Source organism: Ammospiza caudacuta, chromosome 3 (genome assembly GCF_027887145.1).
Source record: "Ammospiza caudacuta isolate bAmmCau1 chromosome 3, bAmmCau1.pri, whole genome shotgun sequence".
NCBI classification, from domain to species: Eukaryota; Metazoa; Chordata; class Aves; order Passeriformes; family Passerellidae; genus Ammospiza; species Ammospiza caudacuta.
In genome coordinates this window covers 7,756,106-7,776,180 of record NC_080595.1, presented here as the reverse complement: position 1 = coordinate 7,776,180, position 20,075 = coordinate 7,756,106, and the positions used below count along the sequence as shown (strand labels likewise).

Sequence of the window (20,075 nt, the reverse complement as noted above, 5' to 3'; positions counted from 1 at the left end):
CTGTTGGTTTAAGCAGCTTTACTCAGTGCCATGCACATGAGCTATGAAATATTTCTTCTCTGCCATGTTTCAAGACACATTTTATTCAGTGCATCCTGTAGCCAACCAATAAAATTGTAACTAACCTTTAATGTTTCATCATTGCCTCCTACATCCTCAAACTTCACTGAAGGGTGGTAAAGCTCTGACCCCTTATTTCTCACTGTTAAGGAGGAGAAGACACAAATTTAGCCATGCTATAAATGTATTTGCTAATCCTGAACAAAACATACTCAGCCTAAACAAAAAGCTGAGCACACAGAGTAATATTATGTTTTAGTAGTAGACACAGAACTGCAATATTATTTTAGTACAACTTTAAGGCTAAATTTGTTTTAAAAACTGCCTGGGGTCACTTCTCTGCACATCAAAAAACATTTTCTAACAGATTCCATGGTCTAATAGCATCTCTTTGTTAGGAGTAACACACCAAAAATAACTTCTCACCTTTCTTAAGTAACATGGATTCAATTTCTCCATCTACATCTGGAAATTCTCCTCTTTTCCTTTTTGCTCTCCTGCCCTTTGTCTTCTTTCTTTCACTCTCCAAGACAGAAAAGTCTGTTGATTTCTAGGACATAAAACCAGAATTGTATACACAAAATTTTCCAAGTCAGTGACCTTCTGCAAAAACTTAAGAGAACAAAATGGGTGTCTATCATGCTTAACTTACACAAATTACATAAATAAAGACAAGCAAGGCAGGAACTTTTTGCAGGAACTCTTTTTTGTACTTAGGATTTGCCTTATTTTTAAATGGGTTGATTACAACAGTCACTTTTTTGTTAAGAGAACATAGTAATGAGCAAAAAAACCAAACCCAAACCAAATAAACCCCCTCAAAACTACTAACTAAAATCAGACAGAAGTTATTTGCATACCATGGAGGAATCCAATTTGGGCATGAACACAACAAATGCATTTACTTCACTGGAAACAATTTTTACTTCTAGTAAGTCACAAGGGGGTGTAAAAAAATGTTACTCAGTGCTAACACAAGTCAAGTGCATGTGAGAGAAGTACTATTACAGGATAAAAGAAATAAAAAGAAGTTTCCTGTTTTCCCCAGGGTCACTAAGACTTTACCAGGGGCTAAGCAAGGCACAGGCCAGGTAGGCTGGTCACTGGCAAATGCAATAAATAACAGCTACACCCCACTCATCTTTCCCTCAGTATGGGCACTAATCTGGGCCTCCTTGATACTGAGAACTACATTTTCCTCAAAAAAATCTGGAAGAAATTCATTACTTGGTGACTTTCTACCTTCTGTACAAACATGCTTGAAATGTGCCAATTCTATCGATGCATCTGCTTAGAACACCTTGGGTTTGTGAACCACAAAGTACCTCAGAAATCAGTTTCTTTTCCTCTCCTTCTCCATCCTCAGAAAGGTCAATGAAGAAGTCTTTCCCATCAGGAGTTTTATCAATGAACCAGCCACCATCAGAGCTTGGTCTGTCATCTCTGGGTTCTGGAGTGAGGGTGCTTGTTTGAGGTGCTGTTCTCACACAAGGAGAGGTCTCCAGTGGCTCATTTTTTGGAGTGGATGGAACAGAATCAGGATTTCCTTTCTTGTACAAGCTCAGCAGGGAACTGTTCATGTGATTTGTAGACTGCAGATTTACACATTTGTAAAGAAAATACACAGGATAGGTTTTAACTTGGATTATTTATATTTAGAGGTCAATGAAAACTATTTCATAAACATAATTCAGCATTATCTCTGCTGGAGAAAACAGGCAATGCATCTTCCAACCCACTCTGCAAACCAAATGACTGCACAGAAAGCTGCATGTGCTGCCTGAAGGTTGAGGTTCTATCAAGTAAAGATTCAGATGGAATTCTGAATGAATTCTAATGACTCCTGTTAATGGGCAGGCTCCTCTTTTGGCAGGAGCTGGAGATGTCAGTTCCTTCAATCACTTCACCCATTTGATACCCAAGTCCTTCAGGCTCTCAGTGTGCCTTCCCAAAAGTGATTCCCCACCACAAATTCCTCTTTTTCCTTCCTCCTTCCAGCTCCAGAGATTCTCAGTTGGAATTCCTAACTCTGACCTTACCTTATGCCTATCTCCCCTTCCAAACTCTTCAATTTCACAACATGGAATCATGTATTATACAAATAAAAACAATACAACTTACTAAATCTTCTGGATAATCATCATAGTCAGAGTCATCTGTGCCACTTCCAGTAGTGCTTAACAGGGAAGCAAGATAAAAACTATTAATTTATCAGAGCAGAATTGCAAGTGAGACATCTGTAAAATAAAACTGAGGTGATTTCCACAATGTGGTTCCCCATAATCATGGTATGTAGAAAGAGAAATTCCTGACTCCCATGCTCTCAGTCTTCTAGTATGAAGAGTTAAAAAATTCATTCTTTCCAAGTGTGTGATGACTTGGATCAATTTGCCAATCTGTGTTAAAGACAGACCTACATAAAAGTGATGTAGTTCACTATGACTCAGTTCACCAGGGGAAACAGGAGCAAATCACTGCTGAACCAGACCAATCCTTCTGCCAACAGTGTCCTACCTTCCCATGAGATCCTTCATATCTATCCCAGGTTAGAGAAAACACAACACTCCATGGGATTATGGGCAGGGTTGGGAGTCAGGAAATCCTCATCCCCCACTGGTGATTTACTCTGAATAGCCTGTCTGGTGCTCCCATCTCTCACATGTGGCCAGCATCTCCCACAACCAAAAACAATTAAGAACAAAACCAAGGAACTGAAACACATGAGGAACAGGGCATTATGTGGAAAACTCTCAAGGAAGCCATAAGGTTGTCCACTAATTCAGGCCTGTATGTTCCCCACAACAGAGAAATCATGATTGGCTCTAACATGTGCTTGTCTTCAGCACTAAAAAAAGTTCCCAATAACTACAAGTAACTTCTAAAGAACACAAGCCTATGGGATCCACCTGCACCCTTGAAGGAACCAAAATGCAATAAACCAAACACAGAAAGCTTTAAAGAACTGGTAACAGCAATGGCATTGTTAATTTAGTAGTAAAAACTCTTCTTACTCATTTTTCTCTTGCTGTCTTGCTCTTTTTGCCACATGCTCAGATTCTAAAACTGCCAAATCTTCACGCTCCTTTTCATTGCTGATTATTTCAAACACTGCAAGAAAAAAGTTCAACCTTTTTAAAAATTGACAGCCAAAGCACAAAGAATTGGGCATTTTGGACTCTGTATTAACAGACCTACCTTTTGCAACTTGTATTCTAAAGGCATTTCTTTTTCTTCGTCCATAATCTACACTGAAATAAAACAAACAGGTTACACCAAGTGGTTTTTCCTTCAACATAATGTCATTCCCAGTGGAAAAAGTACATGGAAAATAGATTTAAAAACTACCTGGGCAAAAAGGTGACTGTCCTGCTGAGTAACTGAGCAAGGTATTAATTGGTGTCTTACTGGACCCTCTGTCCCTCCCGCATGTCTGCACTGAGGTGTTACACATTTTAAACTCACTGGGGTAAATCCCAACATGCTGCAATGAATCTGCAGCTTTTTATTTCAAACAAAACAAAAATCAACCCATAAAAAACCCAAATCACAGCTAGATCTTATAATGCCAATGAATTAATAAAATATGAGTCATTAAATGTATCAGCAGAGGGAAACAAAACAATCTTAATGCCTCAATCAGCCTCAACAACTGCTAATGAAGGAAAATTATAAGTTTCTTAGTGAATGCAATAGAACAAAGTAGTATATTCTACATTTTGAACACAGGATATAAGAAGACAAATGCTGGCTCACCTGTAGGTTTTCTGCAAATCAGATGCTAGAATTCCAATGTCAACATACTGCCCACATTTGCTACTTGCAAGATACTGAAATGCAGAAATTGAAGCAGGGAATAAAATCCTTGTCAATCACTTCACCACAACAGCTCGACCAAATATGCCTATTTTAAATTCTGCCCTCCTTAAAAGTTGAAATGAGAATCAGACTCAGCTTTTCACTGCCTTGCAACACACCAGACAGTATTTCCCAATGAGCTGGGAAATGTTGATTAAAGCACAGATTCCTGGGGAAAGGCAGCATCCTACACTTGGGGGCTTCTGCTGGGTCAATTCTGTTGCTTTTATTTAGCAAGAAAGCTGATTTTGTAGCCCACACACCATCTTATTGTGTTGGTTCCTCTCAGTTATCCTCCTTTTGGTTTAGATCTCCTGCACCAAAAGTGAATCCACCTCTATGAATCAGCAGGGATACTCTCATAAGAACAACCTGAATCTTTACAAGACATTTCAGATAATAAAGTAAATTCTCTCAAGCCTTTTTATTGCTCTGACAGCAGCTAATCCAACCCTTTTCAAACCCCAATTATGAAAGTGTGAGAAAATGTCCTAAATTTCATGTACAACTGTACTCCACTTGCTTTCTTCCCCCACTCTCCAAATCAGCAGCAAGAACTTTTGACACCATAAAGATGGATTGCTTCTTGAATAAGAGGAAGAAAATACAGAATCATCCTAAAAGATCTGGTACCACAAGTATGACAGCAAGGAGGATTTCAAACCCTCATTTAAGTTAATAACTCCATAGAAAACAATCAAATTGAACACATATTTAGCTTTTAAAATGATGCTGCACTTCAGATCACCCACGGGCAGCTCCTGCCCTGCAGGAAACATCAAGGCTACCACAAACCCAGCTGGCTTTTCCACTTTGGAATACTCAAGACAGACTCAAAGTGATCTTGTGAATTAAACCAAGCAGTCACTGCCTCATTTGAAGGAATTAGAAGTGGAGTACATTTATACAGAGGCTCAGAAACCTGGAGTTCAAGGTGCAAAGTCATTACAAACTATCATAAGATGTGACACAGCACTTGAAGGAATCAGTTTGCCCTGTTGTTCCCACATGTATTTGGGAAATAATCCCATTCTGCCCTTTTCTCAGCTATTCAATAAAATCCCTGAACATGTTCCCAAACACAAACAGCATTTTCCAGTGTCACAGAACTGCAGAATCATTTAGGTTGGAAAATTTCTCTGAGATCATCAGTCCAATCCATGAATGATCACCAGACCATGGCACTGAGTGCCACAACCAGTCTTTCCTTAAACACCTCCAGGGATGTGACTCCATCCCCTCCTGGGTAGCCCATTCCAATGTCTAATCACCCCTTCAGTGAAATTCTTCCTAAGGTTCAAATATATATATATAAACACATATATATTTACATACAGATACCTATATACCACAGATGTATTTATACATGTGGTATATAGGCATATAAATAAATATATATATATTTACATACAGATACCTATATACCACATGTATATATATATATGTGTGTGTGTGTGTGTGTGTATATTTATACATGTGGTATATAGGTATGTGCATGTAAATGGATAAATAAAAATATATAAAATAGATATATGTAATAATAAATAGAATATATATTAGATATGTATGTGCATATATATACACCTATATATCTACATATATATACATAGGCATATATACATACAGACACACACCGTGTGTGTATATATATATACACAGATAAGTATAAGTATAAATATAAATATATATATATATATATATATATAAATACTTTGACTATATTTCTTTTGCCCTCTTCATTTCACATGCGAGGCAGCAGCAGCCAGCCTCAACACCAAACGTGGTAAAGAGGGCAGAGAAATGACACGGAAAAAAAAAGACTTTACAGAAAATTTAAATCAGTAAAATAAACCAATGGATCTTTCTGAAGCCTTTTTAAGGCCTTTCTAAAGCCCTCAGAGGCAGGGCCGGCGTTTGGCGCTCTCCTAGCACTGAACGGGCCGGATGCTCACGGCCCTCAGCCAGAGGAGGATACACAAGACCCCACGCCAGCTGCCGGTGCCGGTGGTACCGGGGGTGCCGGGGGTGTCCGGGGTGCCCCGGAGGACAGGCGGTACCTGCTTGATGCGCTGTTTCAGCCGGGGATCGGAGACGCGGCCGGGCCGGTACCGCATGGCGGCCACCCCGCCGGAGAACGAACTCCATTTCCCAGCGTGCCTCGCTGCGCGGGCCCGCCCGGGCGAGGCGGCGCCTACGGCGGCCGGGAGGGCCCGAGCGCGGCGGGCGCGGCGGCGGCGGCGGGATGGAGTCGGTGGTCTTCATCTTTTCGCTGATCGACTGCTGCGCCCTCATCTTCCTCTCCGTCTACTTCGTATCCTGCTCCTGCGGCGGGCGCGGCGTGGGCAGCGAGCGGCACCGGGCCGGGCCGGGCCCGCTGAGGCGGCGGGGGGCTGAGGGCGGCGGGGCGGGGCTGGCGCGGGCTCGGCTGCCGGGCCGGGCTCGCTCCGCGGGGCCGCGGCTGCTGAGGGGACACGGGAGGGGCTGATGAGGGGACACGGGAGGGGCTGAGAGGACACGGGCAGGGCTGAGGGGACACGGGAGGGGCTGAGAGGACACGGGCAGAGCTGAGGGGACACGGGGGGGGCTGAGGGGACACGGGCAGGGCTGAGGGGACACGGGGGGGGCTGAGGGGACACGGGCAGGGCTGAGGGGACACGGGGGGGCTGAGGGGACACGGGCAGGGCTGAGGGGACACGGGGGGGGCTGAGGGGACACGGGCAGGGCTGAGGGGACACGGGCAGGGCTGAGGGGACACGGGAGGGGCTGAGGGGACACGGGCAGGGCTGAGGGGACACGGGAGGGGCTGAGGGGGCACGGGCGAGGCTGAGGGGACACGGGGGGGGGCTGAGAGGACACGGGAGGGGCTGAGGGGGCACGAGAGGGGCTGAGGGGGCACGAGAGGGGCTGAGGGGACACGGGGGGGGCTGAGGGGGCACGGGCACGGCTGAGGGAGCTGCGCGGGCCTGGAAGCGCGGCCAGCGGGGTTTTCAATGCTGTGCTGGCTCTGTGTGCTCCGAGCTGCGTTTCAATGTTCTTTTGTTAGGGGTTGGTCCGCACATATTCACCTTTTCCCCTTGCTTTTCTCAATAAACGAGAACTGGCTTTCTTTTTTCTTTTTTTTTTTTTTTCAGTCCCGACGGGATTTTTCAGGGACTGCCCAGTTCTTCTAACAAAACCAATAAAAAAAAATAAAAATTCCTCCTAGAAGGATAAGTTGTTGGAAAATGAACAGACTTTACCCGTTTTTTAGGAATAGGAAAAAGATGTCTTAGTGTTCATTTCCTTGGAGAAAAGAACCGTGAGCTCTACATGAGCATGGTGAGGGGCACATGTGCATCCTAAGCCTTTTTTAAGAGGACTTTTCTGCCTGAAGTATTCATATTTCAGTCTGAAAGTTCACTCAGTAAAGAAAGTTACCCCTTATTTCCTAGCAAAGCATTAATTAATTCAATATTGTTGTAAATGTTAGGGGGGAAAAGTACATTCACTGCTTAAAACTGCACAGTTGCATGAGGAGAGTTTAAAACTGCATTAGCAGCTTCTCCTGCCCATTGAGTTTTGGGTTCAAGGGTTGTAGTAACAATTTTGATACTAAAAGTATCAAACAGCATTTGCCAGTGTCACAGAACTGCAGGATCATTTGATTATATTATATTGTTTATATTATATTATATTGTTTGATTATACAGTTTTACAAGACTTGTAGTAACAGTTTTGATACTAAAAGTACTGTTTGGTTATACAATTGTACAAGGGTTAGAGTAACAATTTTGATACTAAAAATACTGTTTGATTATACAATTGTATCAACAATTTTGATACTTCAAGTTTGCCTGCCTGGTCTATTTAAGGGCTGAACTGAACTTTAGCACTTGTGCAACAGTTGCCCTTGGGAATACATAATAAAATCACTTGGCCTGATGATAAAATATAGCCAAACCTTCTATCTAAAATAGAAGTGAGTTGTGACTAATTGAAAAATGCCTTTGACAGAGGCATTTTTCAGAGCAAGGCAGTGGATGCTGAGAGCAGAGGGTTGTCCCCAGTTTATTGGATAAAATGAAATCTTTGTGTATTCTGAATTACCATAATGTGTTTCCTTATCCTGAACCTCAGATAATCACGCTATCAGATCTGGAATGTGACTACATCAATGCTAGATCATGCTGCTCCAAGCTCAATAAAGTAAATTGCTCTTCTTTGCATTTGCTGTGGTTTGAGAAAACCACATCCTTCCCCTGAGCTGTGTAAATAACTGGGGTGTGATGGGTACCTTGACTGGCAGTATTTTGCATGTGTCTCTTATTTCAGCCTGCTTGTCTCTTTTTCTTTTTCCTGGATGTCCATCTTTCAGTAAATTCCATTGCCAAAGTACATTTTAAATGAATCTGCTTAAAACTCTTAGCATTAAATCACTGTGGCCTACCCATATGTGTATTCACTTTGATTTAAAAGTATTTTTTTCTTAATGTGATAGAGAATGGTACAGGATCCTGTAAATCCAAGAATGTGGAATTGCCAGGGGCTGACCCAGTTTAATGATGCCAGTTTTTATATTGATCCCCTTTCTTATCTGTTCCAGGCCTGGGGCTGTTGGTGCAGGTTTTAATTATCTGAATCCCCAAACCCATTCCTCTCTGCAGTGATTTCACATGAGCTCTTTCTGCTTTCTCAGTTCTCTTTCTTGAATGCTTGTGTAGTATGGTTGTGTTCAGACTGTGCTGCTCTCCAGAAATGTTGGTGATGCTTGGAAAAAGCTTGGAAAAAGCTCTGTTGCAATATCTCAGGCTTGATTTCTGCTCACTTGCGTGGAACCTTTCTGAAGGTTTCCATTTGTCCACACTGTGATGGAACCCATGCCTCTGCTGCCAGCTGTTCAGATTTTATAATCAGACTGCAATCCCAAATAGATTTTGGGGATCTTTTTCATCAAGGAATTTACAGTTGTGCTGTGACTCTTTCCTCTCTCCCCTTTTTTTGCAGTGGGTGGTGCCTGAGGTGATTGGCCATGCTGTTGTCACTGTGTTAATGCTCATTTCATTGCACTGGTTCATCTTTCTCCTCAACCTGCCAGTGGCCACGTGGAATATATACAGGTGAGTGCTGAATGGTTTGTGGGGCTTCTTTGTTGCTAGTTGAGCTTTAAGTGTAGCACAAAGATGAACAATATGTCATGCTGGGATGTTTCAGTTGCTAACAGTCTTCACTGATCAAACTGACACAATTTCTTGTGATAGGAAACCCAACAGGGACAAGGACATGAAACTTTTGGCCTTTGCTTGCATTCTCTTTAGTGCCCAGAAATCTCCGTTTGTGGGTCATTCCCAAACTGACAGGAAATGGTAGCAGATTAATTGGGATTATGAAATAGTACTGAAACCAGAGTTAATAATGTTTTCATGCCATTCCTGATATGTTGTAAAACCACGGGCTGTGGTGTTGTCCCCTGCACCCTCCTTCATTTACTGACTTGTGCCTTCCCCTCACCTGCACTGCTTTTGGCCCCCATCCTGCAGGTTTGCATTTGGCAGGTTTGGAATGGAAGGAACCTTCCATGTGAGAATATTTGCAGCCTTTCACCCTAGCACAGCTGTCAGTGTTCCTGCTCTTTGTCCACTGGGCTGCCACCCCTGGAAATGGTTTAGTTACCATGGGGGTTTCCATGTGGCAGCACTGGCACTGTCACTTCAGACCATGTTCCTTTTCTCTGAAAAATCTCTTTTCATATAATTTGGTGTGTGGAGAACTGACCCTTCACAGGGGTTTAGCTGAACTGACCCTTCACAGGGGTTTAGCTGAACTGACCCTTCACAGGGGTTTAGCTGATGGAAACTGGATGTGGATTTGTCACAAATTATCTGCAGTCACTGTACTGAGGGAAGAGCCCCATGTTCAGTGTGCAGGTATGGAAAGCTGGCTGTAACTCTGGTTTGCCTGAACCTGCCAGGGCTAACTCTGCAGGGATGGGTTGAGTTGCTGGTAGAATCAAACAAAAAGTTTCACAGCTCTTATTAAAACAAAATTGAGGATCTCTGTACTGATAACCTGGTTGGACAAATGTGAGATATTAAATAGCTGTGCTATTTAAAGTTTGATAAATATCACCCTCGTTTCCTGCAGAACTGCCAGCAAAGCCTCCAAATGTTTCTAAGCTGGAGAAACATGAGACAATATAACTTTATGTTTAATAAATAAATGTTGCCTAAACACACACACAGGGCATGGTTTGGCCTGGTTTTGTTTGCCCCTCTCTGTGTACAGCTCTGACCTGTAGTGACCAATATTTGGTTTGGGATCTGCTGGCAGGTTTAGGGTTTGATGTTTGATTTAGAAAAGACTGAGATGCCACAGACAGAATGCATTTTCTTTGAAGCTGTCAAAATTTCTTGTGTTGGTTACCACCTTGCTGCTTCATACTGTGTACTTTATTAATTTTTAAAGTAGGCACTTCTTGCTTTCCCTTCTAAAACTGGTTAGAGAGTTAAACTCCTGCATGGAAACAATCTGATTCCAGGAAGGTGGAGCCTGTATAACATCTGAGTGAAGTTGTAGCCTGAGCTCAGCTGGAGTGAGAATTCATGTGCTCCCTTGAGGAATTCTAGTGACAAGAGCACATGCTGCTGGCTCACTTGTCACAGGACACAAACATTTGGTTTCATGCTTCCTTGGCTTACATTCCCCTTGGCTTCACTCAGCTTTTGTGCTCATGTGGGCTCAGACAGCAGAACTCAACATGTTCAGCTCTGCCCAGCTCACCCTGCCAGCCTCTGTCTGTGCTGGGGTGTCCCAGGGGGGCTGGGACAGAGCAGCAGTCACAGCACAGGGCCTTGGCTTTTGCCATCTCAGTGTGACCACTGGAGTTTGTCATTTTCTCTGTGAGGTTTTTTGCTAAATAAATGACTGATTCTTAGTTAAATTAGATTCTTTTCCAGTCCCTTCATTTAATGCATCTTTCCAGTGTGGGTGGGCATTTTCCCCATGACAACAACTAACTGTGAACAGCAATTAAAATGAGCTGGAATTGGCTGTTACCTGGAATCTCTCACTCATACTTGGGAAGCTGGGCTGGTGTTTTTAGTACTTCTTGTTCTCTTGTTATTTGTGGGTTGTACTGGCAGAGATAGCTGCAATATCCAGAACTCCCTTACCTTGAATTGTGAAACAGCTCTTCAGATGAAAGTCCTTTCTTGGCAAGCTTTCCCCTGCCTCTTGCCCTGACACTCTCTAACGTTTTTTGGGTTTTGTTGTGGGCTTTTTTTTCCTAATTTTTTTGCTTGTTTTTGTTTGTTTGGCTTTTGTTTTTTTTTTTTTTTTTTTTTTTATTCTTTAACTTTCAGGTACATTATGGTGCCAAGTGGAAACATGGGAGTGTTTGATCCCACAGAGATCCATAACCGAGGACAGCTGAAATCACACATGAAAGAAGCCATGATTAAGCTGGGCTTTCATCTGCTCTGTTTCTTCATGTACCTTTACAGGTTAGTTTCAAAAATTGCTCCCAAGCAACAAAGGGATTGTCTGCCAGCTATTTTTATCTCCTCTGTTCCACTGGTGTAATTGCTGGTATTCATGTCTTAGCTTTTTGCATCCTGCTAAGCCTTGCTAATACATTTTGACAGCTATCTCTGGGCTCACTATGTGCCTTTATTCATTCTGATCAAACACTGTTTGGAAACTCAGGCTATTCCTTAAAATCAAAACCATAAGTGCTACATAAAGAGCTTCATGCTTTCAGCACCTACAGTCAGTGGCCTGTTCAGAAAGGAAATACTCCTGAGCACCAAGTTTATTTTACCAGTTCTGTGTTTAAAAAATGAAGTTGATCTGGCTGAGTTGCAGAGAGATGTTGTGTGATAAGGCTGCTTACTCCAGGGTGGCAGAGCAGCATTGCTTCTGCAGCCTTGTCTCCATGAGCACAGCACACAGCAGGGCTGCCTTCACCTTCTATTTCAGGTTCTCTCAGTGCCACTGAGAGCTGCTGCTTGCACAAGCTTCAGTAATCCACTGGTGTCATGTTTTCTGTTTTGTCACAGTATGATTCTGGCTTTGATAAATGATTGAGAAGTTGAAAGAACCATTAGCTGCCAAATGGGGTCATCACTCCAGGGACTGGTGGTGGAGCCACAGACACCTCCCGAACACACCTAGATCAGTGTCGTCATGCAGTATATTTTTCCTCTTTGAACAAGAAATATTTTTCTGTATTTTTAACATAAAATATTTTCAAAAGGCATTGGATCTGTGTAGCAGTTGTTTTTGTTCCTTTACAAGCCAAACTTGTGGAGCTGCTGCTTCTGTAAGATGAAATCCTTGCTTACAGAAGCGACCTCATAGGAATTGAATGGTGATAAGGGAAACTCGTAATGATGGTTGTTCCAGAGCACATTCAAGTGCAGCAATGATATCTGATTCTTGCTGAGAGCTGTCAGGATGAGACTTTGCCTGCCAAGCTGTCCTATCAGAGCCTAATTTGAAGGAGCACTTGGAACAGATTTCAAAGTGGAACAGGAGCACAGCTTGCATCTTTGTGTTGGTATTCTTTCCAGACAAAAATCAATGGAATAAAAGTGATATTTTCCTCCCTTTCCCCACTCTGCTGCAGCAATCTATATGAAGTCTTGCATTTGGATGGATTAAGATCTCTTTGGTGGATATGACACTTGTGTGTAAGAGTGCAGATAAACATGATTAATACTTGCTTTTTCCCTTCAACTCCTATTTTTGTCATTGAAGTGCATCATGGACATCCAGATAAAGTTAAGATCATATTGCACTGGGGTGGAGTTGGTTACAGAGCAAAAGACAATCTGCAGTTGCTACTCCCTGAAGCTGCTGTTTGCACAGCCAGTGGGGTGAAACAAGTCTGTGTAGCTCAGGGAAATGGTCTGGTAACCCATAACCCCACTCACTCACCCCAGTTCTGATGTGACTCTGCTTCAGTGATACGAGCAAGTTCTCTTTGCATCAGTGACAAGTGGATGAACCTGAGTTTGTACCCTCACTGTCCAATAACTGTCTTCAAGGTTTTTATATGTGCTTGCAAACAGTCTCTTGGAACAAACACAACAATTAAAACACTTTAAAAATACACTTCTGTAATTACATCTGGAAATTTATGAGCTTTTTTAACTACTTGGGGTTTCAGTGTACAGCTGAAGTCAAGTTGTTTTCAGGGCTAGCCATGAAAAGGCATCACTGATGCTTTATTGCTGGAGATAACCTTGTGTTCAGTGTTTGTTCTAGGAGAAGTTTGGCTTTAAATTTCTGATGGATGGAGTCCAAGTTAAGCTGTGTTAAAGATGAATGATGAAAATTATGCTCATTAAAGAAATAACTAAGGAAACAGCTGCCCTAGCTGGAGGACACTGACTACCTGACAGCACAACATCAAACTACAGAAAGTACTGCCCTGTACAGCCAAAACTCTGACAGGAGGTAGGTCTGGAGAAAGGAGAGCAAATAAAACTTCAGAAGAGTAGAAAGTAAGTTTTTTAGCAGATTGAATTACTTTATTTGTGTGTGAAAAAACCTACTACACATCTTTTGGGTGTTGGAAGAAAGGGCCTAAGTCAGGTCCTTGCTGTGCTGCTGACAACAGATACAGTTCACTAAACTTGTTTCACACTGAGGAACATGAGCATTACCCTCATTTAATTGTAAGTCCATTACTCAATCCAGCAGCTTGGTATCTTATTCTAAAAACCTGATGAGTAAGTTCTGTGTTCATTTATATCCAAGAGCTGATTATAAGGCTTGTAAAAACCTCAGCAGCAGGTTTCAGAGACTGCAATTCTGCTGAATAATTACACTGGTAATGTTGAAGCTTTCTTACTGTACAGGGTCAGTGCCTGCTTCAAAAGAGATCTTCAGAAAAAATGCATTTGTAATAGCTGAAAACATTATTAATTAGCTAGAAATGGGGACACTGCAGTTATGTCACTCCTGGGAGACCCAGAGAGCATAGAAATTTTGATAGTGGTAAGAAAAAAAACCACAACTCCTTATTTTTCAGCAGAGAACAGGGTAATTTAAACCCAAGCTTACCATACAGAATTCAAGACAGTAAGAAAGTTGAGATGGATTTTTAAAAAAAAATTCATCTGACTATCACTATAAATACAGATTCCTTCCTATTCACTCAGACTCTTTCCCTTTGGACTCAAGGTATTCAGGTATAACTTGGTGAGGCACCATTAGCTATGATTGATAGAAAACTCCTGATCAGTGAAAATAAATCAGTCCTGTAGGGATTCCAACTTTTAACTGATGTAACATCACCGTGAGTCCTTTTCCTCAACCACAATCTACAGCCCGACCAGCTTGCAAAGATGATCACCTTGCATCTCTTTTCAGAGAGATTACAGAACACAGTGAAGAATTCTGCATTTGGGGGTCAGTTAAAATGTGTGGAATTGCATGTTTATAATCATTAGTTACAGACTGTTGGTTATTGAACCTGTTTTTTAAATACACTTGCCTCCTCAATCTAGTAAACGACTGGTTTGATTTTCCAAAGTGGTTCTGTATTATGGAACATTTTAAATCAGTAGTCTGAGCAGCAGTCCTAAGAACAATTCCACATGCAGGTTAACAATCAACCAGAAACCCTGATAAGCCCAAAAAGGCAAATCTTTATCAGTTCAGGAATGTCAGAGATTTATTCCAATTCCTTCTTCTCACAAGAAGCTCTCTAGGATTTTGTTGTACAAGTGCCAAAAGACCATTTATGCCTTTAAGTATAGGGTGTGATGGACAGTGGAGGCAGCAGCAGGACAATCTGGGCTGAGTATTATGAACCAGTTATCAGTGCATTCACCAGCACAGCTCTGGCAGGAACAGGCATACAAACCCTTCAGAGCATTATAGTTCTTTAAAAGTGAGGAGACAACTGGCACTGCCACCCTTCTGGGATGAGGTGACAGCCCTGGCACGTGTGAGGCACACAGGGACCAGGGACAAGGTGTAAGGAAGGGCTCTTCTCAGGCAGAATCTGGATTTAAGCTGATTAAGAAATGCACATCTACTCTCAGGTTCATTGTGGGATTTCTTTGAAATAATCTGAATTATTTTAAAAAGCAAACAAAAAAAAACACATTGAAAAACCAAAACAGATTTTAAAATAACGCCAAAAAATATCAAATCCCAAACCCACGGGATTTAATTTTACAAATGCTGAAAAGTCCCAGGCCCATAGAACCCATATACCTGTTTCCCTTGCTCTCTTCTGACCCGTTGAAGGCAGACAGGACTGCAGATGAAGCCCAGCTTTTTTGGCTGGGTTTGTCAGTAACTCCCTTCATCTGCTGTGTGAATAATTTATGGCTGAAGTGGGTCTGCAACCCAAGAACCCTCCTGCAAATGCCAGCAGCCAAGGGAAGCAGCACAAAGGAGGACATGCAGAGGAATGAGGCACATCCCTGCTCTTGGCAGCTGCATTTAAGCCATAATTACCTGTGTGCTGCCTACACTGTAAGGGAGAGAACAAAGTTAATACAAAGGTGCTACCAGAGGGAGTGAAGACTTCTAATCAATAAGTTAAAAGAATTCAAAAATTGGATGCAAATCAGCAAAAGGTTTGAGTTTTGAAAAGCTACAGGGAGTGGAAATTAGGCACAACTTTTTACCACAACATAAGCTAGAGCTGAATAAAAATGCAGGATAAAGATGATGTTCTGGTTTAAGGCACAGGGAGAAGAGACAAGGTGGAGGGAACACAAAGGCAGGAGATCTGCCTGAAGGGTGGCTGTGGGGAGCTGGGGGTCGGTCTCTTTCTCCGGGCGGCAACAGACAGAACAAGAGGACACGGTCTCAAGCTGCGTCAAGGGAGATGCAAGTTAGAATTAAGAAGGAAATATTTTACAGAAAGAGTGGTCAGATACTGGAATCATCTACCCAGGGAGGTGGTGGAGTCATCATCCCTCAAAGAGTTCAAAAAAAGACTGGATGTGGCACTTGCTGCCACGATCTAGTTGAATTGTTAGAACATGGGTTGGACTTGATGATCTTACAGGTCTCTTCCAGCCTTGAATTCCTTTCATTCTGTGATCCAAGTACTTTAGCAGCACCTCTTACTATGAAGTACCAAAAACCCCATAAAACTCAGAGCTCACCTACAGCAAGCACAGTGAGGTACTGAAGCAGGCTGCAGCGTTAAGGAGTGATGGATTTCACAGAGCCTCAGTGAGATAAGCACAGCCTGGGACAGGGGCAGGCCGAGTGCCGAAGTACAGCACAAACACAAGGCTGAGGGGCACGACAGACACACAGCAGAGCCTGGACAGCACTGAGTGACTCAGCTGCAGCTACACTGCCACAAATTCATTTTCCTAGCAAGGAAGTGAAATAATATGGAAGAAATCTACAATTATTGATCAGGAAATTAACATCCAAGTCAGTCATATAAGTGAAGTTAGGGAAACTAAGAACTATTCATTCCAGTTATTTATTGTTTATTGAATTGAAAGAAAGGGAATACAAACATTTCTGTTAAGTGCTGTGCACCGACATGGAAAAAGTGTATTTTTTTTTTAAAAATCCTAATAAAAACAAATCAGAAGTTAATGTAGTTCCAATTGAACAATTTTTAAAGATATGTTTAAAATACTACACATTTATAAAATAAAAAAGTTAAAACGGTGTTCTGTAAATAATTAGTAAAACAAGTGAAAATAAATACGAGACCCAAAGTTCTTATGTTTTTAATGAATATAGCAAAGAAATTTTTAACTACTTAATATCTGAGAGTAACAAAAATCCAGAAAGTTTAAGAACGCAATCCTTTGAAACATTTAATATCAGTCCATAGCAAATAGTCATTACATACCAAAAGCTCTAAGTGTTAACTAGTTCCACCACAACTCCATATAAATCTTGACAATTTAGAAATCTTGAGATCAACAATAAAGTTCTTTTCTTGATCTCTACAGCTTGGTTTGTAAGTACATACATGCTTTGAGGATCCATTTTGTCCCATATGTTTTCAAGGAGCCAATAACTTTTTCCATCTGTGCCTAAAAATGTTAAGTTTCAAATCTAGCACATTTACCCTAAGAATGCAAAATGTTTTATGAAAAAAAAGATGGGGCACAATGAATTTCAAATTTATAAAAATATACTGATATTAACCAAAACCTTCTGGTCAAAGGACACTTCACATACACACGACTTAAGTATGCAATAAAACATGACAAGTACCTAGAACATTTGGTTCTCTGTCTGTTTGTGGAACACATGCACACACACACTCACACCAGATGGGAGGAACACTCTCACAGATGTTTGACTGAATCCAGATTATCTGGATGAATAGACAGAAAACTTGGCTACAGTTTATTTCAACTAGAGGCAGCTACTGCAGCAGTAGTTCAACACTGCACACTTCAATTAAGTCCACCCTGTTTAAAAAAAGTGTCATAGTTAATGATTTTGCTTTCTGGACATCGTTAAAAAGTAGCAGTTTTCAAAAATCAAGTATGGCAGCTGAAAATGGACTCAAGCCAATGTGGAAAAGACAGGAGGAGGGCAAAAGGAGGATTAGCCATTTATGGGATGGGTGTTCCTCTTAATAGTCGTCTCAAAAAGAAATTAGATACAAGTGTATTTTGTAGCTAAAGATATGGACAAACTATTGAAAGTGCATTTTTCCTCCTCCCCCTTGAGTTACAGTAGTTTATTTGTTGGTCAGTAAATCCTGCTTTTTATGCCCATTCTTTTTTCTCTACCTCCCTCCCCGTTTGGATCTACAACATATCCCCTCGAGCTACAGCTAATTGTACAAGTCCTGGCTTCCTGCTAAGGAAACTTCCAGAACTGATTTTGGGTGGGAGTATCACTTAGCAGTGTAAAAATACACAACTAGACACCAACTCCCAACAGCAGACAGTTTTATTAAACATTACCTGGTTGAAGCCAAGTTGAGAAGTAACTGGCAAGATCTGGGCAGATTTCTAGCTTGCATCTTTGCTCCAATCATAAAGAGAAGTTAACTTTAAAGTTGGAGAACTTCAGAAAAGACAGAGGGAATTTAAAAAACAAAGGTGTCATTTCCCCCACTTCCCTCCCCTCCAAAACATGAACAGAGCTACCATTTTCCCTTTTGTGTTCCATTGTGCCTTGAAAATTACTTACCTGAACAGCTACAGAACATTCAGATAATAAAATGCTTCAGCATTTCTTTTTGAGATCTGCCTTGATAATAACCTGGGGCTACTGTGAATATTTGAAGCCAACAGGTGACCAGAGAAAGTTACAAAATGAGTACACACAGTATTTTCTTCTCTAAAACCATGGGCCTGCTGACTGGAAATACAGTCATTTATTGTGGGTGTGCACTTGTTGCAGCCTTACACTCCAGCCTATGAACATTTTTAAGCACATGGAAATCAATGTGTTGCAAATGAGCAAACTAATTTGGGCTTTGCCCCTCCCCACCCCACCCCAGTCTCATTTTATTGTCTGTGCACAAAAAGTATTGGTACTTTTCAATCCACATAGTGTTGGAAATAATTTAGGTTGGTCTTTCATCTCCAGGTTGGGATGGTCCTCATTGCTACATCTCTAATGGCAGCTGCTGTGGGACTGAGTAGTGTGGCAAAATGAAGATGAATCTCCCCTTTCTGTCCTGCCTGCCAGCAGGCTGGCACTGAGACACTGGAAGCAGTGCCACCTGCTTGGAGCTTTCCATGCCATGGCTGCACCAGGACACCAAGGGAGAGAGGTCCCACACGTGCTGCTCCCTAACTCAGCTTCTAAACACCTCAGAGGGACAGTCCAAGGCCAGAAGAGAGGGGCAGTGTTTTTGCAGAGTCCTACATTTGAATTCCTAACTGCACTGCTGTGGAAAGCAGGCATCAGCCCACACCTTCCCCCAGCTGCAGCAGGGAAAGGATCTCACCCTGGTCAGTTATGGCCACCACACTGGAAATGCCTGAAGTGCAAATAAAACTTGAAATCTACACTTGAGATTTGATCCAGCCTTCACCTCCTGCCTCAAGTTCCCACTTTATTTCCATGAGTATGTAGTGACAAACCACTGCAGGATATATTAACAGACATCAAAATCATTCTTCTCCTTACTCTCCCTAAACAATGGTTGGTTTGAAAACCTAAGTTCCAGAGTAAGACAGTACTAGAGTAACTTCCAAAGATTCACATACTGGCATTGCTTATGAATTGTACCATGTTTTGAACATGTAAAACATTTTACAATTTACTGTTTACAATTTAGGTAATTAATTTTTCCTTAAACCCCAAGGTTTAGCTTACTCAAATTTGACCATGGGAACTTGTCTGTTTTCCTGTAACATTAAGGCCACAGGCCTGGCTCATCTTGCACTTTTTGAACTAGGAAGGGAAATAAAGAGCTTCCTCCAGAACTGATTAAAGGAAGAAGGAACTGATCTTAAGTTTACACATGTATTTTCAGTGCTGTGAAACAGTAATTGCTATCAAAGCATTCACCTCAGTTTTAAGGCTGAACATTTAAGTTCCTACCTGGTTTTGGAGGTATTAGAAGACTCATGTCAGATTTGGGGCTGGTTTCAACCACAGTATCAGAATCTTAACTCATGCTTAAGTTTGCACACAAGGCAAGACAAACACACCACTGGATGGCTGGAATCTATAAGAAAAAAAAAAAGTCTAACCTGCTAACCTTTGTTTTTCTGGGAAACACCACACTCCCAACTCAGAGTGGCTACACCTCTCTTCCCAGGAATCCCAGCAAACCTTCCCCCACCCTTCTTCCACACATGACTAATAAGGACACTAAATCATTATCTCAGGAAAGGGTGAAGTCCACACTTTATCTCACAGGACTGGAGGCATGCCCTTCCCTGCTCCTTCTTTACTTTGCAGCAGTACCAACACTACCTTTCCACCCAAGGTGGCAAAAGGGAATCCAGTGCCATCCCATAATGGATTTGTGTGTAGTGCAGAAGCACAGAGATGCCAGGCCATCTGTTTATGTCAAAAAGAATAAATATTTAAACTATAAATGTTTGCTTTCTCTTAATATGGGACATTAGTGGAACTACTCCTAGATGTGTCAAGATGTTCACAGCACCAGCTTGCAACAAAGTCCGGGAGAGGCATTTAAATCTGCAATCTTAAAAGTATATTCTCAACAACAAAATCTGTCCACCCCTGTTTATCAAATAAAG

General features: G+C 41.8%; 2 protein-coding genes across 3 annotated transcripts in view; one reads left to right on the top strand and one right to left on the bottom strand.

Moving 5' to 3' along the window:
* Nucleotides 1–6,082, bottom strand: part of NVL (nuclear VCP like) — a 41,964-nt gene extending 35,882 nt beyond the window's left edge. For both annotated transcript variants that reach the window (XM_058801782.1, XM_058801783.1), the window contains exons 1-8: nucleotides 5,973–6,082; nucleotides 3,814–3,887; nucleotides 3,256–3,308; nucleotides 3,072–3,168; nucleotides 2,182–2,236; nucleotides 1,386–1,652; nucleotides 487–610; nucleotides 126–202 (exon numbers count right to left, since the gene is read on the bottom strand). In XM_058801782.1, coding sequence (XP_058657765.1) covers nucleotides 126–202; nucleotides 487–610; nucleotides 1,386–1,652; nucleotides 2,182–2,236; nucleotides 3,072–3,168; nucleotides 3,256–3,308; nucleotides 3,814–3,887; nucleotides 5,973–6,029 — 804 coding nt within the window. In that variant the 5' untranslated portion in view covers nucleotides 6,030–6,082. The remainder of the gene's footprint in view (nucleotides 1–125; nucleotides 203–486; nucleotides 611–1,385; nucleotides 1,653–2,181; nucleotides 2,237–3,071; nucleotides 3,169–3,255; nucleotides 3,309–3,813; nucleotides 3,888–5,972) is intronic.
* A 17-nt stretch (nucleotides 6,083–6,099) lies between these two features.
* On the top strand, nucleotides 6,100–14,414 carry CNIH4 (cornichon family AMPA receptor auxiliary protein 4). The gene is made up of 5 exons (XM_058801781.1): nucleotides 6,100–6,226; nucleotides 8,032–8,100; nucleotides 8,899–9,011; nucleotides 11,253–11,393; nucleotides 11,949–14,414. Exons 1-5 carry the CDS (start codon nucleotides 6,158–6,160, stop codon nucleotides 11,974–11,976), a joined length of 420 nt encoding a protein of 139 aa, XP_058657764.1. The 5' UTR covers nucleotides 6,100–6,157; the 3' UTR covers nucleotides 11,977–14,414.
* Nucleotides 14,415–20,075: the final 5,661 nt, after the last annotated feature.